We start from the raw sequence: 17,865 nt of genomic DNA on the forward strand, positions 1-17,865 counted from the left end.
CATAATCCTTTGTCTGTATGACACTGTAGTAATGCCTTTGCTGAAGTGTGAATCTAAAATTAATTGCTTAAAGGGAATCATGACCCACTTTGTTTTAATTTGTATTATAATATTCAGTTCTTGATGATCAATGTGGACATTGAAAAGAAGAAAGGTAATATGATCTACTTCTCTTTGAACTGATTTTGGAATTTATCAAGAAGTTTTCAAAACCTAATTATGCCAGCTTGGAATTCTTGAGAGTCCCGAAGCTATTGTTTTTGTTTTTGAATATTCATGGTATTGGAATTGGACATTTTACAACTTCTGAGTCATTCTAACTTAAGTGCTGAAAATATTAAATTTTAACAGATTTAGGTATATCTCTGTAAGAAGGGCAACAGCAAATATGATTATTAAGTCAGCATTTACCCACTTTAAAAAAAAAAAAAAAGATAACTAATCAGCACCTCAAAATGCTATAGAAACCTCAATCATTCCATGCAATCTTCTGAAAAGCCAAGCTGGTTTGTAATTTGGTTATAATCAATATGGCTATTTTTTCAGAGACAGATACTTGTTAGAAAAAAGTGCTCATCTTTCCATAATTCCATTCCGTCTCACTTGTATTGTGCTATTTAAATGTAACAAGACAAAAATCTAAAACATTTAAATTATTTAAATATATGTGAAATCTTATAAACTACACTCTTAAATAAAAAAAATATTTATTTCTTCAGTCTATTTTCTGCTGTTTTTCAATCAGAGGTCCTGCTGTGATAACATTACTATCGATCTCGGATGGTAGAAAGTAAACTGGTCAACTTGCATGTACAAAAGACTTTCAACACTGAAACAGACAAAAACCCATCTTGATGCTCCTGAGAAATCACTATAGGAATTGGGATTGCAAAAGTATATTTTAGATTTTATTTAAACTATGAATCTCAATGACATGTAAGATTTTGTAAATTACATGCTAGTAAGTAGGTGTAACTCAGTCTAAACTTGGGCTATTTACATACCAAGGGCCAGTAGTAAGATGTATATTGAAGTAAGGAATGGTATGGCTTAATTTCAATTATACCTTCCTGGTTGCTTTTCCTTCTGCACTCTTCTCTTTATACATCCCCATATTACAGCATGAAAGTACACCAGCTTTGACACTCACTTAGACTCTATTATATCTAATACTGGTGTGTATCTTACCTGAACTGCATCTTGCATGCCACTTCTGCATTTCGCCCATTGTCCTGATGCTGCACTTTCTTCCCACGTTTATTCTCTGAAAGAGGAGGGTTAACTTTTGGGAGGGGGAAAAAAGGGGAAAAAGTCTGTTGAGAGAAAATTTCAACAACATTGATAAATGAAGGGTTTAGTCCTTACTCCATTGTATTAATTTAACAGTTATTGTTTTAATAGCTCCATTTAGAATGAAGAGTTGTACGAGGCAGTTTATTTGAATTATATTTTACATTTCAGTTATTCTTACGAGTTATACAGTAAATTATAACTGTTCAGGTTTTAAAAAAAACAAAACAACTACAATGATCAATTATATCAATAATTTATTGTTCTGCATAAGAAGGTAAAATGAGATTTCAGGCATGACATCAATGAATGAATTGATGGCAACTTCAAGTATAGAGCTGGATACAATAGTATAAAATGTTAACATTTGTTTTACTATGGCAAAACAGCAAAAATACAATAAAAATATCTGTACTTGGATGTAAAAACATTCAATTATCTAAAAACCACATAGCACAAATTGAATATGCATAATATTTAAGACATGTTTTGTCACCTTTGTCCATAAAACCTTACAAGTCAGAAACACACAATACATTACTTTTTTCTTAATGGAGGATGTTTATCAACAAGTGGGTTTGTAATTCAGTAAAATGGGGCATGCTCTAATCCAGTTAATACAACTGTCAAACTAAAACATTTTCTGTCTTGACCCAGGACCATATATGACACCTCACAGAGACCAATGGCCTGTACTTTTCTTGGTGAAAACATACTGCAGTAATGCTAGCTTTTTAAAGAGATATCTACTGGAATGGGCTGTCCCAGTCTCCTTTCTAATAACTCATTACATTTTTTATTTCTCGAAGCTTAAAGATCCCCCACACACTTTATTCCTTTTGTTTGCTGTGTGTATACATGGTTTCATTTTTCCTTGTTCTTTCAACACCAGTACAATTAAGAAATTAACCTCTTGCTAGGAAACGGGTATGTGACTACCCATGTATTAAATTATTGCCATTGCTACACAGAGGATCCAAAAGCAAGTCTCTCTGTATGAGGAACAAAGCATTGTAGAGACTACAGTCTACCATCCCACAAGGTAAGCATATTGTGTGCAGCTCTCCTAGACCCCCCAACATGGAAACAAGTCTTAAAATTGTTTTAAAAGGACACTACAGCTCCCTGTATCAAGCCTGCAGGGTAGCCAGGGCCACTCTGTTTCTAACAGAGGGTTTTCAAACCATTACAGTGTCTGTTTCCCAAAGGACAAAACAGTTCCCTTTTTTAAAAGATAAACTACAATAATGTCGGAGAGGCCAGTTTATTAGCAGTCATAGCATATTGATTAATAAGACTGGCCCTCCCCTGATAAAAAAGAACCAGATCCTGAGAGATGCAGAGCACCCTCAGCTATTGCTGTCTGCAAGAGAATGTGAGGGGACTCAGCATCTTGCAGGTGCAGGCCTCCTGCGATGTGCTGAAGAACATTCCCCTGTAAAAATAGTTACATAGAGAACATTTTTCCAACCCACATTGTGATTGTGATTTCATGCACTTAATCCAATTACTGAGCAATTATTTATCTTACAAACAATCTTAAGTCCACCAGAAAAAATAGTGAGATCTGACAGATATGTTTGAAGTTACATTAGGCTGTTCAACTATAGTATACGTGTCCATAGTGAGATACAATATGTGTCAATAATTCCAGTCTTAACATTCAGATACTCCTAATTTTTCTTGTTGCTGCATTTAATTTGTTTTACATAATTTTAAACCAAATGCAACAATCCAAATACCAAATATGTGTTTAGGATACAACTGACAAGAACTGATGGGTTTATCAGCATATAAACTATAATATTTACATGGAATGTTGACTTAGTTTACAAAGACAGTGTTTTATTACAGACACCTAGTAATCGGTTATGCAGAAATGATTACACTGGTGAGAAATTCAGAAACATAATATTCTTTTCCAACCTTTTCATAAATATAGGTTTCACTAAATTCTTTTTTCTTTATATGTTAACACAAAATATCTCTGCTTCATGTTTGAATGGCACAGATGTAATGTTCTAAATTAGCATGTTCATCCACACACTGTACCTGTAATACAAATTCACTTACACAATTAATACACATGCTTTATTCTTTCTTTACACATGTACTCACTTGCTGCATATCAGTAGTAAAACAGGAAAAATGCAAGGTTATGTACATTAAATATACTTGAACTACCATATATTTGCTTACTCCATCACACAAAATACTATTTGAGGTTTCAAATGTATCTGGCCAGTGTTAAAAGAGAATAATTTTCTTTATAGTGAAGTTTATAAGTTTAAACTCAAAGAAAAGCTTTCAAATCTAAAACAATGCATTTTGACAAATTACATACTTTTCAAAACAAATATTGCTATGTATTTACTAATAAAAGCAATTCATGCATTGTGCTACTGCTTTCTCAAATCTCAAAGGTTTTACTTAATAATTATCTGCAAATCTCTAATAAGCTAGAAGTATTTTAAAGGACACTAGAAATGTCTGAAGTTGATTTAAAGTAAAAAACAAAAAACCCTTACTAACTGCTATTTATGCCAAATACATATCTTATCTTATAGAAGATTATTAACCTACAAAGATTTTTAAAATTATATAAGTATCCTATATTTTCCTTTACTCAGATAAATATTCCCAAGTTGTTATGCCACAAAGCATGCATGCAAAAAGTTTCAAGACCTGCATACTCACAGTAGAGCAATAGCAGCAGGAAAATGTAGCTCTTTTAGAGAACATTTTACAAGTAAGCCACTGAGTACTTTACTTCTCTCTTCTGGTGAAAAATTTAAATACAAATGAATACTAAGATCATTCTGTACACATAAAATAAAGCTCATACTTTTAGGAAAGTAAAAAAAACCCTCTTGATACTTAACCCAATTAAAACTCTGATGTCCTTCTTATTCAGAGAAATATTTGCCACTTTTGCCTGTTTCAATGCTCTTAAGCTCCCTTAGTTAAAGTAGTGGTGACAACCTCCAAGTTCTCATGTGCAACTTTATATGGCAGTAGCTATGTTTGAGGCCACTGCAGCATCCAGTATGAAATTAATAATTTGTGCTACCCCTCCATTAATAAAACTCAACTTGGAGATTTATATGTAAACGATAACAAGGCGTTTAGCAGTTTTGGGTGCATTACTAGCTCAGTATATTGTATCGGATAAGACTTGAGTTAAATGTGACCTTACTGTCCCCGAATTCTGAATAGGATGGTTTAAGATACAGAAAAAGAGGACTGCACCATATCTTTAACTACAAGTCAGTTTGCCAAAGTTAGAAAACCCTCACACCAATTAAATGGCAACTAATTGAATTCCAACCATGCACTTTATTAAAAAGATTATGAAATATCATCATATATATTCCTTATTTATAGTGTTATGAATGCAACCAGCTGACGGGAACCCAATAGGTTTCTGTTTCCAATTTGTCAAAGGTTATTTTCAGCTCATTGTAAGCTGTGGTGAGGTCATCGTTGACTATAACTTTGTCAAAGAGATGGCCGTACTGGCTTTCCATCATCTGTGCAGATTTAATCATTTCTTGAAAATCTTCTTCCTAATAAAGTCAGTATAAGAAGTCAGTCAAAAGTACAAATGAATTAATTCAAAATCAGTCTCAAATGCAAATCTACAGGGATTGCTTTATTTAATTTCATATATTCAGCTTATTTTTCGATAAGCCAGTAGACGTAAATTGTGCCATTGAGCATGAACTTTTCAGAAACCATCATTTCAAAATCAATTCTCTATGAATATTTTCACAACTAGCTCTGGCCCGAAAAGGCAATTCTTTCTTCTTCTCCCTTATAGCAGCACAATTAGCCACTCACTGATTATTACAGAGAAATTTCTGTGCTGGAAATGCCAGTGGAAAAATGTTTTTAGCTGTTTACATTAATGGTGCACTAACAACTGTACTACCTAAGTCTCAGGTTGCTATTAGCAAAGGATTTATCAGAACACAGGCTTTACTTTTTAAGACCTTGGTAGATATCCAAAGAATAGTTCCTACTGGATTCCTGTGTCTCATTAGAGCTGGTTCAGTAGGTTTATGTTCATTTGGAGGGGGTGACCCCCTAAATATTCAATTCGTTACATAACTAAGACAGAGTGATGCTTAAATGAGGAAAGTCCTAAAACTGCATTATCCTTCTCTCCCCTGAAAGTTCACATTGGTATTTCTCATACTATGCAATATATTACTGCAGTGCAAAATATTAAAACTGTTTCAATCAGATACTAAATTCCACATCAATAATTTTGCACGAAAACGTGAAATTTAAATATAAAGAATAGTTTAATCAAAGAAACTAGAATAAACAAAACGTGCTGATATAAAAGTCACTCTGTGATAAGCTTTGTTGCATCTTCTGTTAATCCTGATTTTGTTATACTTCAGAAAGTTTATTACAGTTTATAGATCTCATGGAACGATTAGCTCAGGGTTTTTTTTTTTTGTTTGTTTTTTGTTTGTTTTTTTTTAAAGCCTTTTGCTTAAAAAAATCAGCATTTGTTTCTTGTCTCAATTTTATTTTGCTCTTTTTCTTTTTTCAAGTTGCTTTCAATTTCTTAATAAAATTTCAAATGTACCTGCAAAATGTTTTCTATTTTTCTCTGTACTTACGGGTATGAGTTTTTTGTCTTGTTTTGTTTGGATTTTTTATTTAAAACTAAACAAAATTAAAAAAAACCAACTGTGACGCTTCCTGAGGTACCCCTGGTTGCCAGGCACCTCGCTACTGTGTGTCTTTAGTATGAGGAAACATTGTCTGTGCTTGCTGGGGGTCAGCTCTCTGACTCCAAAGGCCACAGGCAACACAAGCATTCCCCTTGTGCCCAGAGTCTGTTGTCCCTCTGCAAATTAGAGGTAGTCACACACCAACCCCTGGGCATCCCCCTGGAGCATTCAGCCCCATGTCCGCTGGACACTCAAAGAATTCAGAGATTCACTGCTCTCAAAGGAACGGTATCTCACCCAGCTTTCCAGTGACACCTTAGATCACAGCTCCACATAACACAAAGCACTTACATATGTTTATGGTGAAAACAAGCAAAAGTATATTTAATAGAGTAGAGAGGCAAATGATAGCAAGTAGAAATATTAGAAAAAAATGGCTACATATAAAATAAAAACATAACATATACTCTAGAACCTAGACTTAACAGTTTATTGTCCTGTGTTGTAGAAAACAGGGTTACTTACCAGTAACTGTTGTTCTTCGAGATGTGTTGCTTATATCCATTCCAATACAGATGAGTGCATGACACCATGCACGGGTTCCCAGAACTTTTTTCCCCTTAGCAGACCTGTAGTGTCGGCTCCAGCGCCCCCTGGAGTGCCGCGCACATGCTGTGGTATATGAGGCACCGCTGACCCTACGGCCCCTCAGTCCCTTCTTTCTGCCAACTCCGACAGCAGGGCTGGAGGGTGGGTGTGGAATGGATATGAGCAACACATCTTGAAGAACAACAGTTACTAGTAAGTAACCTGTTTTCTACTTTGAGTGATTGCTCATGTCCATTCCAATATAGGAGATTAAAAAGCCATACCTTGGAGGTGGGTAGGAGTTACTGGTGAGCTGCCCTCAGCACGGCTCTGCCGAATCCCACGTCCTCTCTCACCTGCTGAACGATGGCGTAGTGGGACGTAAAGGTGTGTACCGACGACCAGGTGGCAGCTTTGCAGATGTCCTGCAGGGGCACCCTCTCCAGGAGGGCCGCAGGCGAGGCCTGAGCTCTGGTTGAGTGCGCTGTGATGACTCCTGGAAGTGGCACATTCGGCTGCTCGTAGCACCACTTGATGCAGGAGGTGATCCACGTGGAGATGCACTGGGTGGAGACAGGTGATCCTTTCATCCGGTCTGCCACTGCAATGAAGAGCTGCGTCGTTTTCTGGAAAGGCCTCATCCTGTCAAAGTAGTAGGCCAGGGCTCGTCTCACGTCCAGCGAGTGCCATCTCTGCTCCTCCTCTGAACCGTGTGGTTTGGGAAAAAACAAGGGGAGGAAGATATCTTGGTTATAATGAAACTGGGAGACCACCTTGGGCAGGAACGCTGGGTGAGGTCTCAACTGCACCATATCCTTATAGAACACGGTGTAGGGGGGCTCAGAGGTCAAAGCTCTGATCTCAGAAACCCTCCTAGCCGAGGTAATGGCCACCAAGAAGGCTACCTTCCAAGAAAGGACGAGCAGAGGGCATGTAGCCATGGGCTCAAAGGGGGCCCTGTGAGTCTGGAGAGGACCAGGTTGAGATCCCAGGGAGGCACCGGGTCATGGAGCTGCGGATACAGCCTCTCCACCCCCTTGAGGAACCAGACTGACATGGGGTGGGAGAATAGGGATCTCCCCTCTAGCGGCTGATGGAAAGCCGAGATGGCCTCCAGGTGGACCTTCAGAGAGGCTAGCACCAATCCCTGGAGTTTCAGCTGGAGCAGGTACTCCAGGATCGCCTGGATTGGAGAGAGGCTTGGTGGGATTGCCCCGAGATTTGCCCAGCAGGTAAACCACCTCCACTTGGCCCAATACACGACCTGGGTTGAGGGTTTTCTGCTGCCCAGCGGAATTTGTTGGATCTGCGCCGAGCAGGCTCTCTCCCCCTCCGTCAGCCCCAGAGCCTCCAGGCCGTGAGGTGCAGGGAATCCAGGTCCGGGTGCAACAGGCAACCATGGTCCTGGGATATAAGGTCATGCCGCCTTGGGAGCTCCAGGGGTGGGGCAATCAAAAGGTCCAGCAGCATTCTGAACCAGTGCTGTCTCGGCCAGGCCGGAGCGATGAGTATCATGTCCACCCTGTCCCTCTTGATTTTCAGCAGGACCCTGGGCAGAAGCAGAACGGGGGGGAGGAGAGAGGGAGAGAGAGACACAAGACGCATACATGAGGGTCCCCTTCCACTTGATGAGGAACGCGTCGGATACTGAGCCTAGCTCGCGACCCTGGAGCGAGCAGAACCTCGGGCACTTCTTGTTCCAGGATGACGTGAACAAGTCCAGTTGGAGAACACCCCACTTGCAGAAGATGAAAGTCACTATCTCCGGGTGCAGCGACCAGTTGTGGCGGGGTAGAAATGACCTGCTGAGGCGGTCAGCCTGATCGTTCCTGACCCTCGGGAGGTGAGAGGCAGACAAATGAAAGTCGTGCCTCACTGCAAAGTCCCACAGTCGAATGGCCTCCTGGCAGAGGGATGAGGTGCACGCCCCCCCTGCCTGTTGATATAGAATATGGCTGCGGTATTGTCCGTCAGCACCTGCACCAGCCTGCCCTCCAGGAACCTGAGGAACACCTTGCAGCCAGTCTGACGGCCCTGAGTTCTTTTATATTGATATGGAGGTGCCTCTTCTCCTCCGACCATAGCCTCTGGGTGCCCAGGTCGGCACTGATGTGGGTTTCCCACCCCACATCCGAGGCGTCGGAGATCAGGGTGACCAACGGGGCCAGATCCCTGAAGGGGACGCCCCTCAACACTACCCTGGGGGTCCTCCACCAGTTCAGGGAGGCCAGGACCGACAGGGTAACTGTGACCACCCTGTTCAAGGGGTGTCTGCCGGCACTTACGCCGAGGCCAACCATGCCTGGAGAGGCCTGAGTTTGAGGCGAGTCAGTCTCACTACGTATGTTCAGGCTGCCATGTGCCCTAACAGCTGTAGGCAGTGCCTGGCTGTCGTCATGGGGCACCTATGTAGCTGGGCGATAATCGCAGCCATAGCCTCGAACCGAGGATGAGGGAGGAAGGATCTGGCCTGGGAAGCGTTCAGGGTAGCCCCAATAAACTCTATGCGCTGCACCGGAGTTAGAGTCCATTTCTGCTCGTTTATGAGCAGACCCAACCTGCTGCATGTGGCACAGGTAAGGGACACTTTCCTGTACATGGGACCTGGATCTGCCCCTGATTAATCAGTCATCCAGGTAAGGGAAAATCTGTACCCCCCTGCGTCACAGGTGGGTGGCCACTACCGCCATGCACTTGGTGAATACCCTGGGGGCGGACAAAAGGCCAAAGGGTAGGGCTGTAAACTGGTAATGGGAACTAGCCACCAAAAACCAAAGGAAACGTCTGTGGCTGGGAAGGATAGATACATGGAAGTATGCATCCTTCAGGTCAAGGGTGGCATACTAATCTCCTGGATCCAGAGCAGGGATAATGGAGGCTAGGGAGACCATGTGGAACCTGAGCCGCTTGATACATTTGTTTAGGTGGCGCAAGTCTAATATGGGCCTCAGGCCCCCCTTTGCCTTGGGGATGAGGAAGTATCTGGAGTAGAATCCTCTCCCTATTTCATTCTGGGGAACCTCTTCCACCGCCCCCAGGTCGAGGAGGGTAATTACCTCCTGCAAGAGGAGTTGCTCGTGAGAGGGGTCCCTGAAGAGGGACGAGGGGGAGGTTGTTTGGGGGGCAGGATGTTAGCTGAAAGGCGTATCCTCAGAGGACTATTCCAAGGACCCAGCGAACCGCCTGAGGGAGTCCCAGAGGTTGAAGTTATACCGGCCCAATAGGGTCTGGTGGTTTGCAATTCGAAACTCTAAGGCCCTAGTGGAATAAACTTTTCTTCCGAACAAGTCCATTTTCTTGTTCTCCTTATTCTTGGGAGTGGAGCCTTGGTGCCCCTGCCTGTCTCTCTGATTGGCTGCCTCCACCACCAGGGTTCCCGGGGCTGAGTGAGTAAAGAGGAACTCAAACCCTTCCACTGGGACATAATATATCTTTTCGGCGCCCTTGGATGTAGGGGCGACTGAGGCAGGGGTTTGCCACAGGGCCTTAGCCAGCTTAAGGACTCTGTCATGCACGGGCAGGGCCACCCTTGATGGTCCCTCTGCCCCCAAAACACCAAAAAGGGGATCCTCCTCCTCTGAGAGTTCCCTGACCTCCACATTGAGGTTGGAGGCCACCCTTTTCAGGAGCTCCTGGTGCGCCCTGTGGTCTCTAGAAGCTGCCTCATCTGGGGAGGAGGAGGAGGAGGATTGTGGGTGCTCACCCCCTGTTGGCGGGGCCCCATGAAAGGTCGCTCCCCTGGGTCTGATTCCTCGTCTGAGGAATGGTCCTTGCGTTCTTTGTCTGGTGCAGGGGGCACCAACTGTGCTCCTGAGGATGGGACCGACACTGTTCCTTGTCCCATATGAGCCTCCCATGGATCCCAACAGGGCCATTGCCAGGGACCCTGGGGCCAACCCGGTGCTGGCATCGGCACCGGCTGATGAGCCTCCTGGTGGCGTCGGCTGGACCCTTGGTCATCTTTGCCTTTCCAGGATCACTAGCCACTGGAGCGGTGACGTTGAGCCTGTCTCCGGCCCTTGCCGCTCTGTGCCGGAGACCGACCCCTTGATGATTCCGAGGAGGCCGAAGAACCCCGGTGCTACCACAAACGGTGTCGACACGAGGAGGTGCGCTCCAAGGAGCTTGAGACGATGTCCGTCGTCTCGGCACCGACGACTTGCAGTGCCGTTAGCCCCTAGAAGACGGGAACAGTGCCGTCTGGAGTCTTGCGGTGCCGAACCCAACTCCGAAGACCAGGATCTGCGATGCGCTGAGGTGGGCGAGCCCTTCGGTGCCAGGCTTCGTGCCAGTGATTGGGTCCGATGCCACCTGGACGAACGTCTCGGTGCTGGGGACTGGGAGTGAGAGCTGTCTCTATGCCGTGAGGTGGCCCTCGAGCGGCGCCGCCCTGAATGCATTGCCTCGGGTGCCAGCGACCGGCCTCGGTGCCACGGGGAGGATCCACTCGACGAGCAAGACTCGGAGCTAAGAGGGGAGCTTCCACGCTCCACCCTCGGTGACCATCCGGCGAGAGACTTTTCCCCTGTCGGTGGTCTCGACCAGCCTCCAGGGGGACCCAGAGTGGATTTGTCCCGGGACACCGGTCCTCTCTCCTTCAGCGAAGGGGGGAGCGGAGGCGTGGGCAAGGCCATCAAGGCTCATGCTGCCTGACAAGTCTGTGGTGTCAACGGCACCTGCAAGGGCACTCCCCCACTCCCAGGAGTAGGGGGAGGCTCCCTGCTCAGAGATGCAGGCACCGGAGCATGCTCTACAGGCCGTGGCTGGTGCACCTCCGCACTCGACCCCACCCGTGTCGATGGTGCAGGGGAGTGCATGCGCTCGGTGTGCTGCCGCCTCTTCTTCTTCGGCACTGGAGACGTTTCCTTGCGTCAAGTTGACTCCTGTGCCCATGGTGCGCTCTGCACCGACGAGACACTCGGTGTCGAGGTGGAACGAGGCAGCTCAGAGGCCGATCGGAGCGCCGCTTCCATTAAAATAGCTTTCAGCCGAATGTCCCGCTCTTTTTGAGTACTGGGCTTGAAAGCTTTACAAATCCGGCACTTTTCCCTCCAATGCTGCTCTCTCAGGCACTTGAGGCAGCGATCATGAGGGTCACTAACTGGAAAGGCCTTGCCGCAAGCGGTGCAAGGCTTAAAGCCAGGTGACCCGGGCATGGCATGGCCACCCTAAGTCCCTAAAGGCTCCTATTGAATCCTAAACTACTCTACTTAACTACTTAACTCTTAAGACTACTTAACACTTAGCTAACTATGCACAACAAAGTTCTACAAGGTGAAGGTACTTGCAAGAAGAAAGACGTTCCAGCAACCCTCATGTGCGGAAAGAAGGAACTAAGGGGCTGTAGAGTCAGCAGTGCCTCATATACCGCGGCACGTGCGCGGCACTCCGGGGGGCACCGGAGCCGACCCTCCGGGGTCTGCGAAGGGGAAAAAAGTTCCGGGAACCCGTGCACGGTGGCCTGCACTCACCTATATTGGAATGGATATGAGCAATCACTCAAAGTAGAATAAAAGCTCACCCAAAATCCTTTCAGCACATTACAATTAGGCTAGGCTATGATCTTCCATCATGAAACAAGTTACATTGTCAGCTTGCCTTCTCAGTAGAAAAGATCCTGAGTCTCTCTCCCTATACCCCCATTTATACCACCCACTCCAATCCATTGTCTTTTTTCATAAACAGATGCCCCCTGCTGGTTGTTTTTTCCTGTGTGCCTCTTTGTTTCTTATCAATTTTACAATTTCCTGATTAGCATTGGGCTCAGTCTGTAGATAGGCCTCTGTTGTGAAGCAAACAATAGACACATGACCAGCCAGAGAGAAATAAGCATCTCTTCCCCTCCTACCTGACCAGGAGCATGTTTATCACCTTCTGGTGACATGCCTTAAGACTTAACTCACATACCTTAAGAACATAATTTTAAGTACAGATACTTAATTTCTTAAACACTGTCCATACATACATTTTGCAATGATTATGACAACCAGTGGGCTCTTGGTAGAGATCTCACATTCCACCCTTTGGTAAACTTAAATATACATACATCTGAGGATCCCTGTAAAATGCAATGCACCCTGTGCCCTGTGGGTCACAGTAATGTCTAAATTAAAGAAAATCCAGTGTACCTTCATAAAACAAGAGTTCCAATATCCCCGGGAAAATATCTCTGATTTTTCTTAACACTGTAAAAGTATTATTTATGCTAATGACAATAGCATTATTTCCTATAACAATTAATGTTTTGCCTGTTTGAGTGCTGTGTAGCATGAAATGAAATAAGAAGCTAAGAAAGCACACTATAGCTATGCAAAAATGAATCACACAATTAAACCACCCTACCAAGCTTATGGTTAAAGGGAGTGTGAGCATGATATATATCAAAACACATAAATAATATGTATACATACAGAAACACACATTTAAAATGTTTTCAGGCACAAGTTTCATTAAGTTCTAAAGGCATTCAGAGACCTCCTGAATATAAACAGTTAGAAACAGTTATAAAAACTCTTGACTGCTTCTCATATTCTTACTGAGTCTAAACATACTTACTGTAAAGGGTTTTGCAGCCCCCTTTTCATCTTTGCTTGAAATAATCTTCGCATTTTTTCTGGTCTCTCTCAAACGCTCAAGTGATGGAGGCTTTATAAATATCACAAATGGTTTAAATTCTAATGTTCTTAAATGCTTCACTGTCTGGGAAGGGGAAAAATTATAATTAATTAGTAACAGAGTTGGAATTCATTCCTTGCACCGGAGTTTGCAACAACAAAAGAAGCCTCTGCTATCACACTAAACCTATAAAGCATATTGTGAAGTATATTTTTCATTCATTATCATTGTGCTTCCTTGAACAGCATTTATTCCATGCATCGACTATTGCTACTTGAATGGTAAGAAAATCTTGATTTCCACAAAAGTTGCCAGTGTTGGTATGTTTGGTCAGTCTGGTAGAAGCAAAGCACTGTAATGAGTTATCCAAAGAGGTGGCACTAGTAGTCAGAAAAACAGAAGTTGGACAAAACGGTTTTTAGATTAAGCACTAGGGAGGAGTAGCATCTTACTTAATACCTGATTCTAGGATGGGTAAGGCTTCTTACTGCCATATTCCAAAGGTAATACAAAAGGCTTTCTGTAGCCCAAGAGCAAAGGGCATTGTGATAAGAGGACAATGGTTCTCCTCAAATCTTTAAAGACTCATTAAATTCCTTTTGTGCTGCTATCTAAGCTTCACAGGAGGATCAGATAATTGTTGCCTATTAAGGGAGAGGTTACTTACTTTATAGTAACTTGATTTCTTTGAGATGCTTTGCCCCTATGGGTGCTCTATCGTAGGAGACTCCTAAGCAGTAACTCATCAAGGAGGTGGGTGCTCAGGTGATAAGTCTAGGACAGTTTGGAGGACTGCATCACTAAAGATGGTGTCACCTGGAAGCAGGTAAGATGGTGTAATACTTTGTAAATGGATGTATAGAAGAACATGTAAAATTCCTGCTGATTTCTGTGATGGGAACATCCCTGAATAGAGCTATAGATATGAACTGGGCTCTAACAGAATGTGCTGTTACTCTGTGAGGGGGCTGCACAACAGCATTTTCATAGCAGGTCAAGATGCAACCGAAATTTACTTGGACTGCCTTTGTGTGGAAATCAGTTGGCTCTTCATCCTTTCTGCAAACGGTACAAATAGCCTAAAAGAGGTCCAGAAGGTTTTAGTCCTGTCCAGATAGAAGGCAAGGGCCCTTCTGACTTCCAGTGAATGAAAACTTGATTCCTCTCTGGAGGCATGAGGTTTTGGGTGGAACACTAGCAGACAAATCTCCTAGTTAATGTTATATTCCGAGGAGGGGACACTGTATAACTTTGTCTTTGTAAATGGTGGTGTACGGTGGGTCAGCCATGAGTGCTCCCAGCTTCCCTATTCATCTTGCTGAGGTGATGGAAATTAGAAATGAAGTTTGGAGGGAGAGGTGGAGGAGGGAGCAGGTAGCCACTGGTTCAAAGGGGTGGTTTACTTAGGATGTTTAGAACCAGTCTGAGGTCCACTGAGGAACTGGGTAGCAAATGGGAGGAAACAGACTGTATAGACTCTTGAGAAATCTGGCTGCTGTACGGTGGACAAAGACTGAAAAGCCCTGAATGGATGAGTGGAAGGCTATGATGGTCGTCAGATGTACCCTGATACAGCTCATTACAGAGCCTTTGTTTTTAATTCCAATAGGTAGTCAAAGGTCTTGGAAAGTGGAACTTCCAAGGTTTGAGAAGATGGGAGGCAGCAGCAGGATTGGAAGTATTTTCACTTTTGGAGGTAAGTCTTGAGAGTACTTGGCTTATTACTGGATAACAGAACTGACTGAACACTATCTGAAAAGGTTAACTCTGTGCTTGAGAGCCACTGAGGTGTCATTCTCTCAGATTCAGGGAGGAGGGGTTGGAAAGGATGAAGGTCCCTGAGTTAACTCTGAGTGGTGGATGAAGTTTGAGGACCACACCTGTCCTGGCCAAGCAAGTGGTATGAGGATAGCTCTTGCTCCTTCTGAGCACAGCTTGAGGCAGTTTTTAAGGATTAGCAGTATAGGTGAGTAAGCATAAAGAAAGGTACGGAGACATGGTGTTATCATAGCATCTCTAAGAGAGTTGTGGCCATAACCAGCCTTGGTGCAGAACAGACAACATTTCATGTTGTATGAATTGGCAAAGAGGTCTACCATGATATACCTCAGGTCAGGCAGATGCTCTGGAATACAGAGTCTTTGAACTTCCATTCGTGATATTGGCAGAAGTGTCTGCTCAGGGAGTTTACATTTGCATTCTGGAGGCCTCATAGACAGACTGCTGATATTTCTATCTGATAAGAGATGCACTAATTCCACCACCTTAGTGACTGTGCATAAGGACTGGAATCTTGCTGAATCCTGGCAGTTGATGTAATACATCACTGCCCTTTTGTCCAGCATTACTCATATGACCTCATATGGCATGGAGGAAGTGTTGGCAAGCATATCCATATTGATATGGAATGCCAATTCCTATGCTGACCATTTGCCCTGTGCTGTCTGCCCATATAGATGAGCTTCCCACCATAACAGAAATACATCTGTTGTGAGGGTCTTCGAAGGTGATGGATGTAAGAAGGGGGTTCCAACAGAGACCCTTTATGGTTCTTTCCACCATGTAAGAGAGTCCAACACCTTCCGAGGCACGGTAACGTGTTTGGAGAGCCTTGTCTGTTTGGGGTATACAATGTTCTTCGTCATATCTGGAGGCATCTGAGGTGCTTCCTTGCATGGAGAATCACATATGAGGTGCCCGACATCTGTAGGCAAGTCCTTACAGTTATTTGTGGCCTGAACTGTTATGTTGAGATTAGACTGAATAGGGTGGAGAATATCTCCTCGGGTACATACACTCTTGCTGTTGTGGAGTATAGAGTAATTTCTATAAAGCCTATTCTCTGAACTGAAGTTAGCATGGATTTCTTGTGGTTGATTCAAAGTCCGGAGATTGGACTAGTGTAATGTCCTGCACATTGCCAACTGGACTTCTTGGGTGATATCTGAGAAGCCAACTGTTCAAATAGGGGACTGCTGATATTACTTGTAGAGCTGAGCCACTGCCTCTGAGATAATCTTTGAGAACACCCTTGGGGCGTGGATAGTCCGAAGGGGAGAACTTGATATTGATAGTGATCTGCTCCTATTACAAAATATAGAAAGTGCTTGTGGGAGGAATGGATGGCTACATGAAAGTAGCATCCTCTAGGTCAAGGGCCATGAACCAGTCTCCCAGATGTAAGGATGGGATTATGGTAGCTAGTGTCACTGTTCTGAAATGTTGTGCTATGGCATAATTGTTCAAGATCCTGAGGTCAAGGATTGGACTCTACCCTTCATCTTTCTTGAGAACAAGGAAGTAATTGGAATAGAATCTCCTTTCGATGAACCCTGGTGGAACCAGTTCTATTGCTCCCAGGAGGAGGGAATGAATTTCTTGACTTAGGAGTTCCTTGTGAGAATGGTCCATGAAGAGGGATGGGGACGGGGGTGGGAAGGAGGGATAGAAAGGAAGTGGATAGAGTAATCTACTTTATGACCTCCAAAATCCACTTGTCTGAGGTAAGAGATTCCCAGGCAGCTAAATAGTGGGACAGTCAATATCCAAAGGGCAAGTAGTCACACAATAGCTGATTCAGAGTGGAGAGAGTTGCTTGATGCCCTCCACCAAGGTATCAAAAGTGCCTCTTAGAAGCAGGGGCAGATTGAGTAGAAGTGGCCCGTTTCTGTGGTTGGTTTTCTCCGGAAGGGCTCCTGAGGCTTAGGGAAAGTGTGTTCTCGGTACTGGAATGGTCTTGATCTTTAAGCAGTTTGGGATCTACTACAGCACTTTTTGGTTACAGGCACATAAATCCCCAGCGATCACAATGCTACTCTGGAATCTTTGAGCATATGGAGAGAGGAGTCCGTGTGTTCACTGAAGAGCTTAGGCACTTCGAATGGGAGGTCCTTCATGGTGTTTTGAACTTTTATTGGAAGACCTAAGAATTGGAGCCAAGATGCTTTCCTCATGAACCTGCTGTGGCATGGAGCTACAGAGGCTGTGTCAGCAGCATATAAAGTAGCTTGCAGGGAGGTTTTTGCAATCAACTGTCCTTCAGCAACAATAGGCTGGTAATGACCTTTCTGGTCTTATGGCAAGTGCTCAATAAAGTGTATATATTTGGAGTATGTGTTAAAATTGCATTTTGCCATCAAGGCTGGTAGTTGGTGTCACGTTGTCTGAATGAGGGAGCTCTGATTACTCCTTTCTACACCAGTCTCGCGTTGGGGGTGTCATGCTGGGTAGATGGGGGGGGGAGGGGGAGCATTTGTAATATTGTTTGACATCAGTATGTCAAAATCATAATAATTCACGTAAGATATGCCATGTAAGGTACTGTTAGAAAGGATGTAATGTGCTGAGTAAGATGACAATACTTATGTTCATGTGTTATATATGTGAAATGGAAGTTATAGATATATTTGAGATATCTGTATTTCAAATTGTGCTGCTGGGCAACACCTCAGATAGGATGGCGGTAGGACGATAGCCTGCTTAATGGCCCATTAAGACAGTCACGAATGCAAGGGGCCCAGGAAGAAACTAAAGGCATACCTGAAGACTTACCAGGATTGGCCCATGTGACTCTGGACTCCATTTTAGTTCCTGTAAGTTTCCACAGGCCGCATGGCCAGGGATAGAGGGTATGTAAGACCAAACCACAGAAACCATTTTTTCTACTATCCTGAGATTTAGCCAC

The 17,865-nt window shown here is 43.9% G+C and overlaps 1 protein-coding gene across 4 annotated transcripts in view; it reads right to left on the reverse strand.

Annotated features, from left to right (window-relative positions):
• Positions 1 to 1,536: 1,536 nt before the first annotated feature.
• MPP7 (MAGUK p55 scaffold protein 7) overlaps positions 1,537 to 17,865 on the reverse strand; it is a 281,426-nt gene continuing 265,097 nt past the window's right edge. For all 4 annotated transcript variants that reach the window (XM_067542555.1, XM_067542556.1, XM_067542558.1 and 1 more), the window contains 2 exons: positions 13,122 to 13,265; positions 1,537 to 4,856 (listed from right to left, as the gene is read on the reverse strand). In XM_067542555.1, coding sequence (XP_067398656.1) covers positions 4,677 to 4,856; positions 13,122 to 13,265 — 324 coding nt within the window. In that variant the 3' untranslated portion in view covers positions 1,537 to 4,676. The remainder of the gene's footprint in view (positions 4,857 to 13,121; positions 13,266 to 17,865) is intronic.

Source organism: Emydura macquarii, unplaced genomic scaffold, assembly GCF_026122565.2.
Source record: "Emydura macquarii macquarii isolate MOO-44397 ecotype Brisbane River unplaced genomic scaffold, CSIRO-AGI_Emac_v2 contig_719, whole genome shotgun sequence".
Taxonomy (NCBI): Eukaryota; Metazoa; Chordata; order Testudines; family Chelidae; genus Emydura; species Emydura macquarii.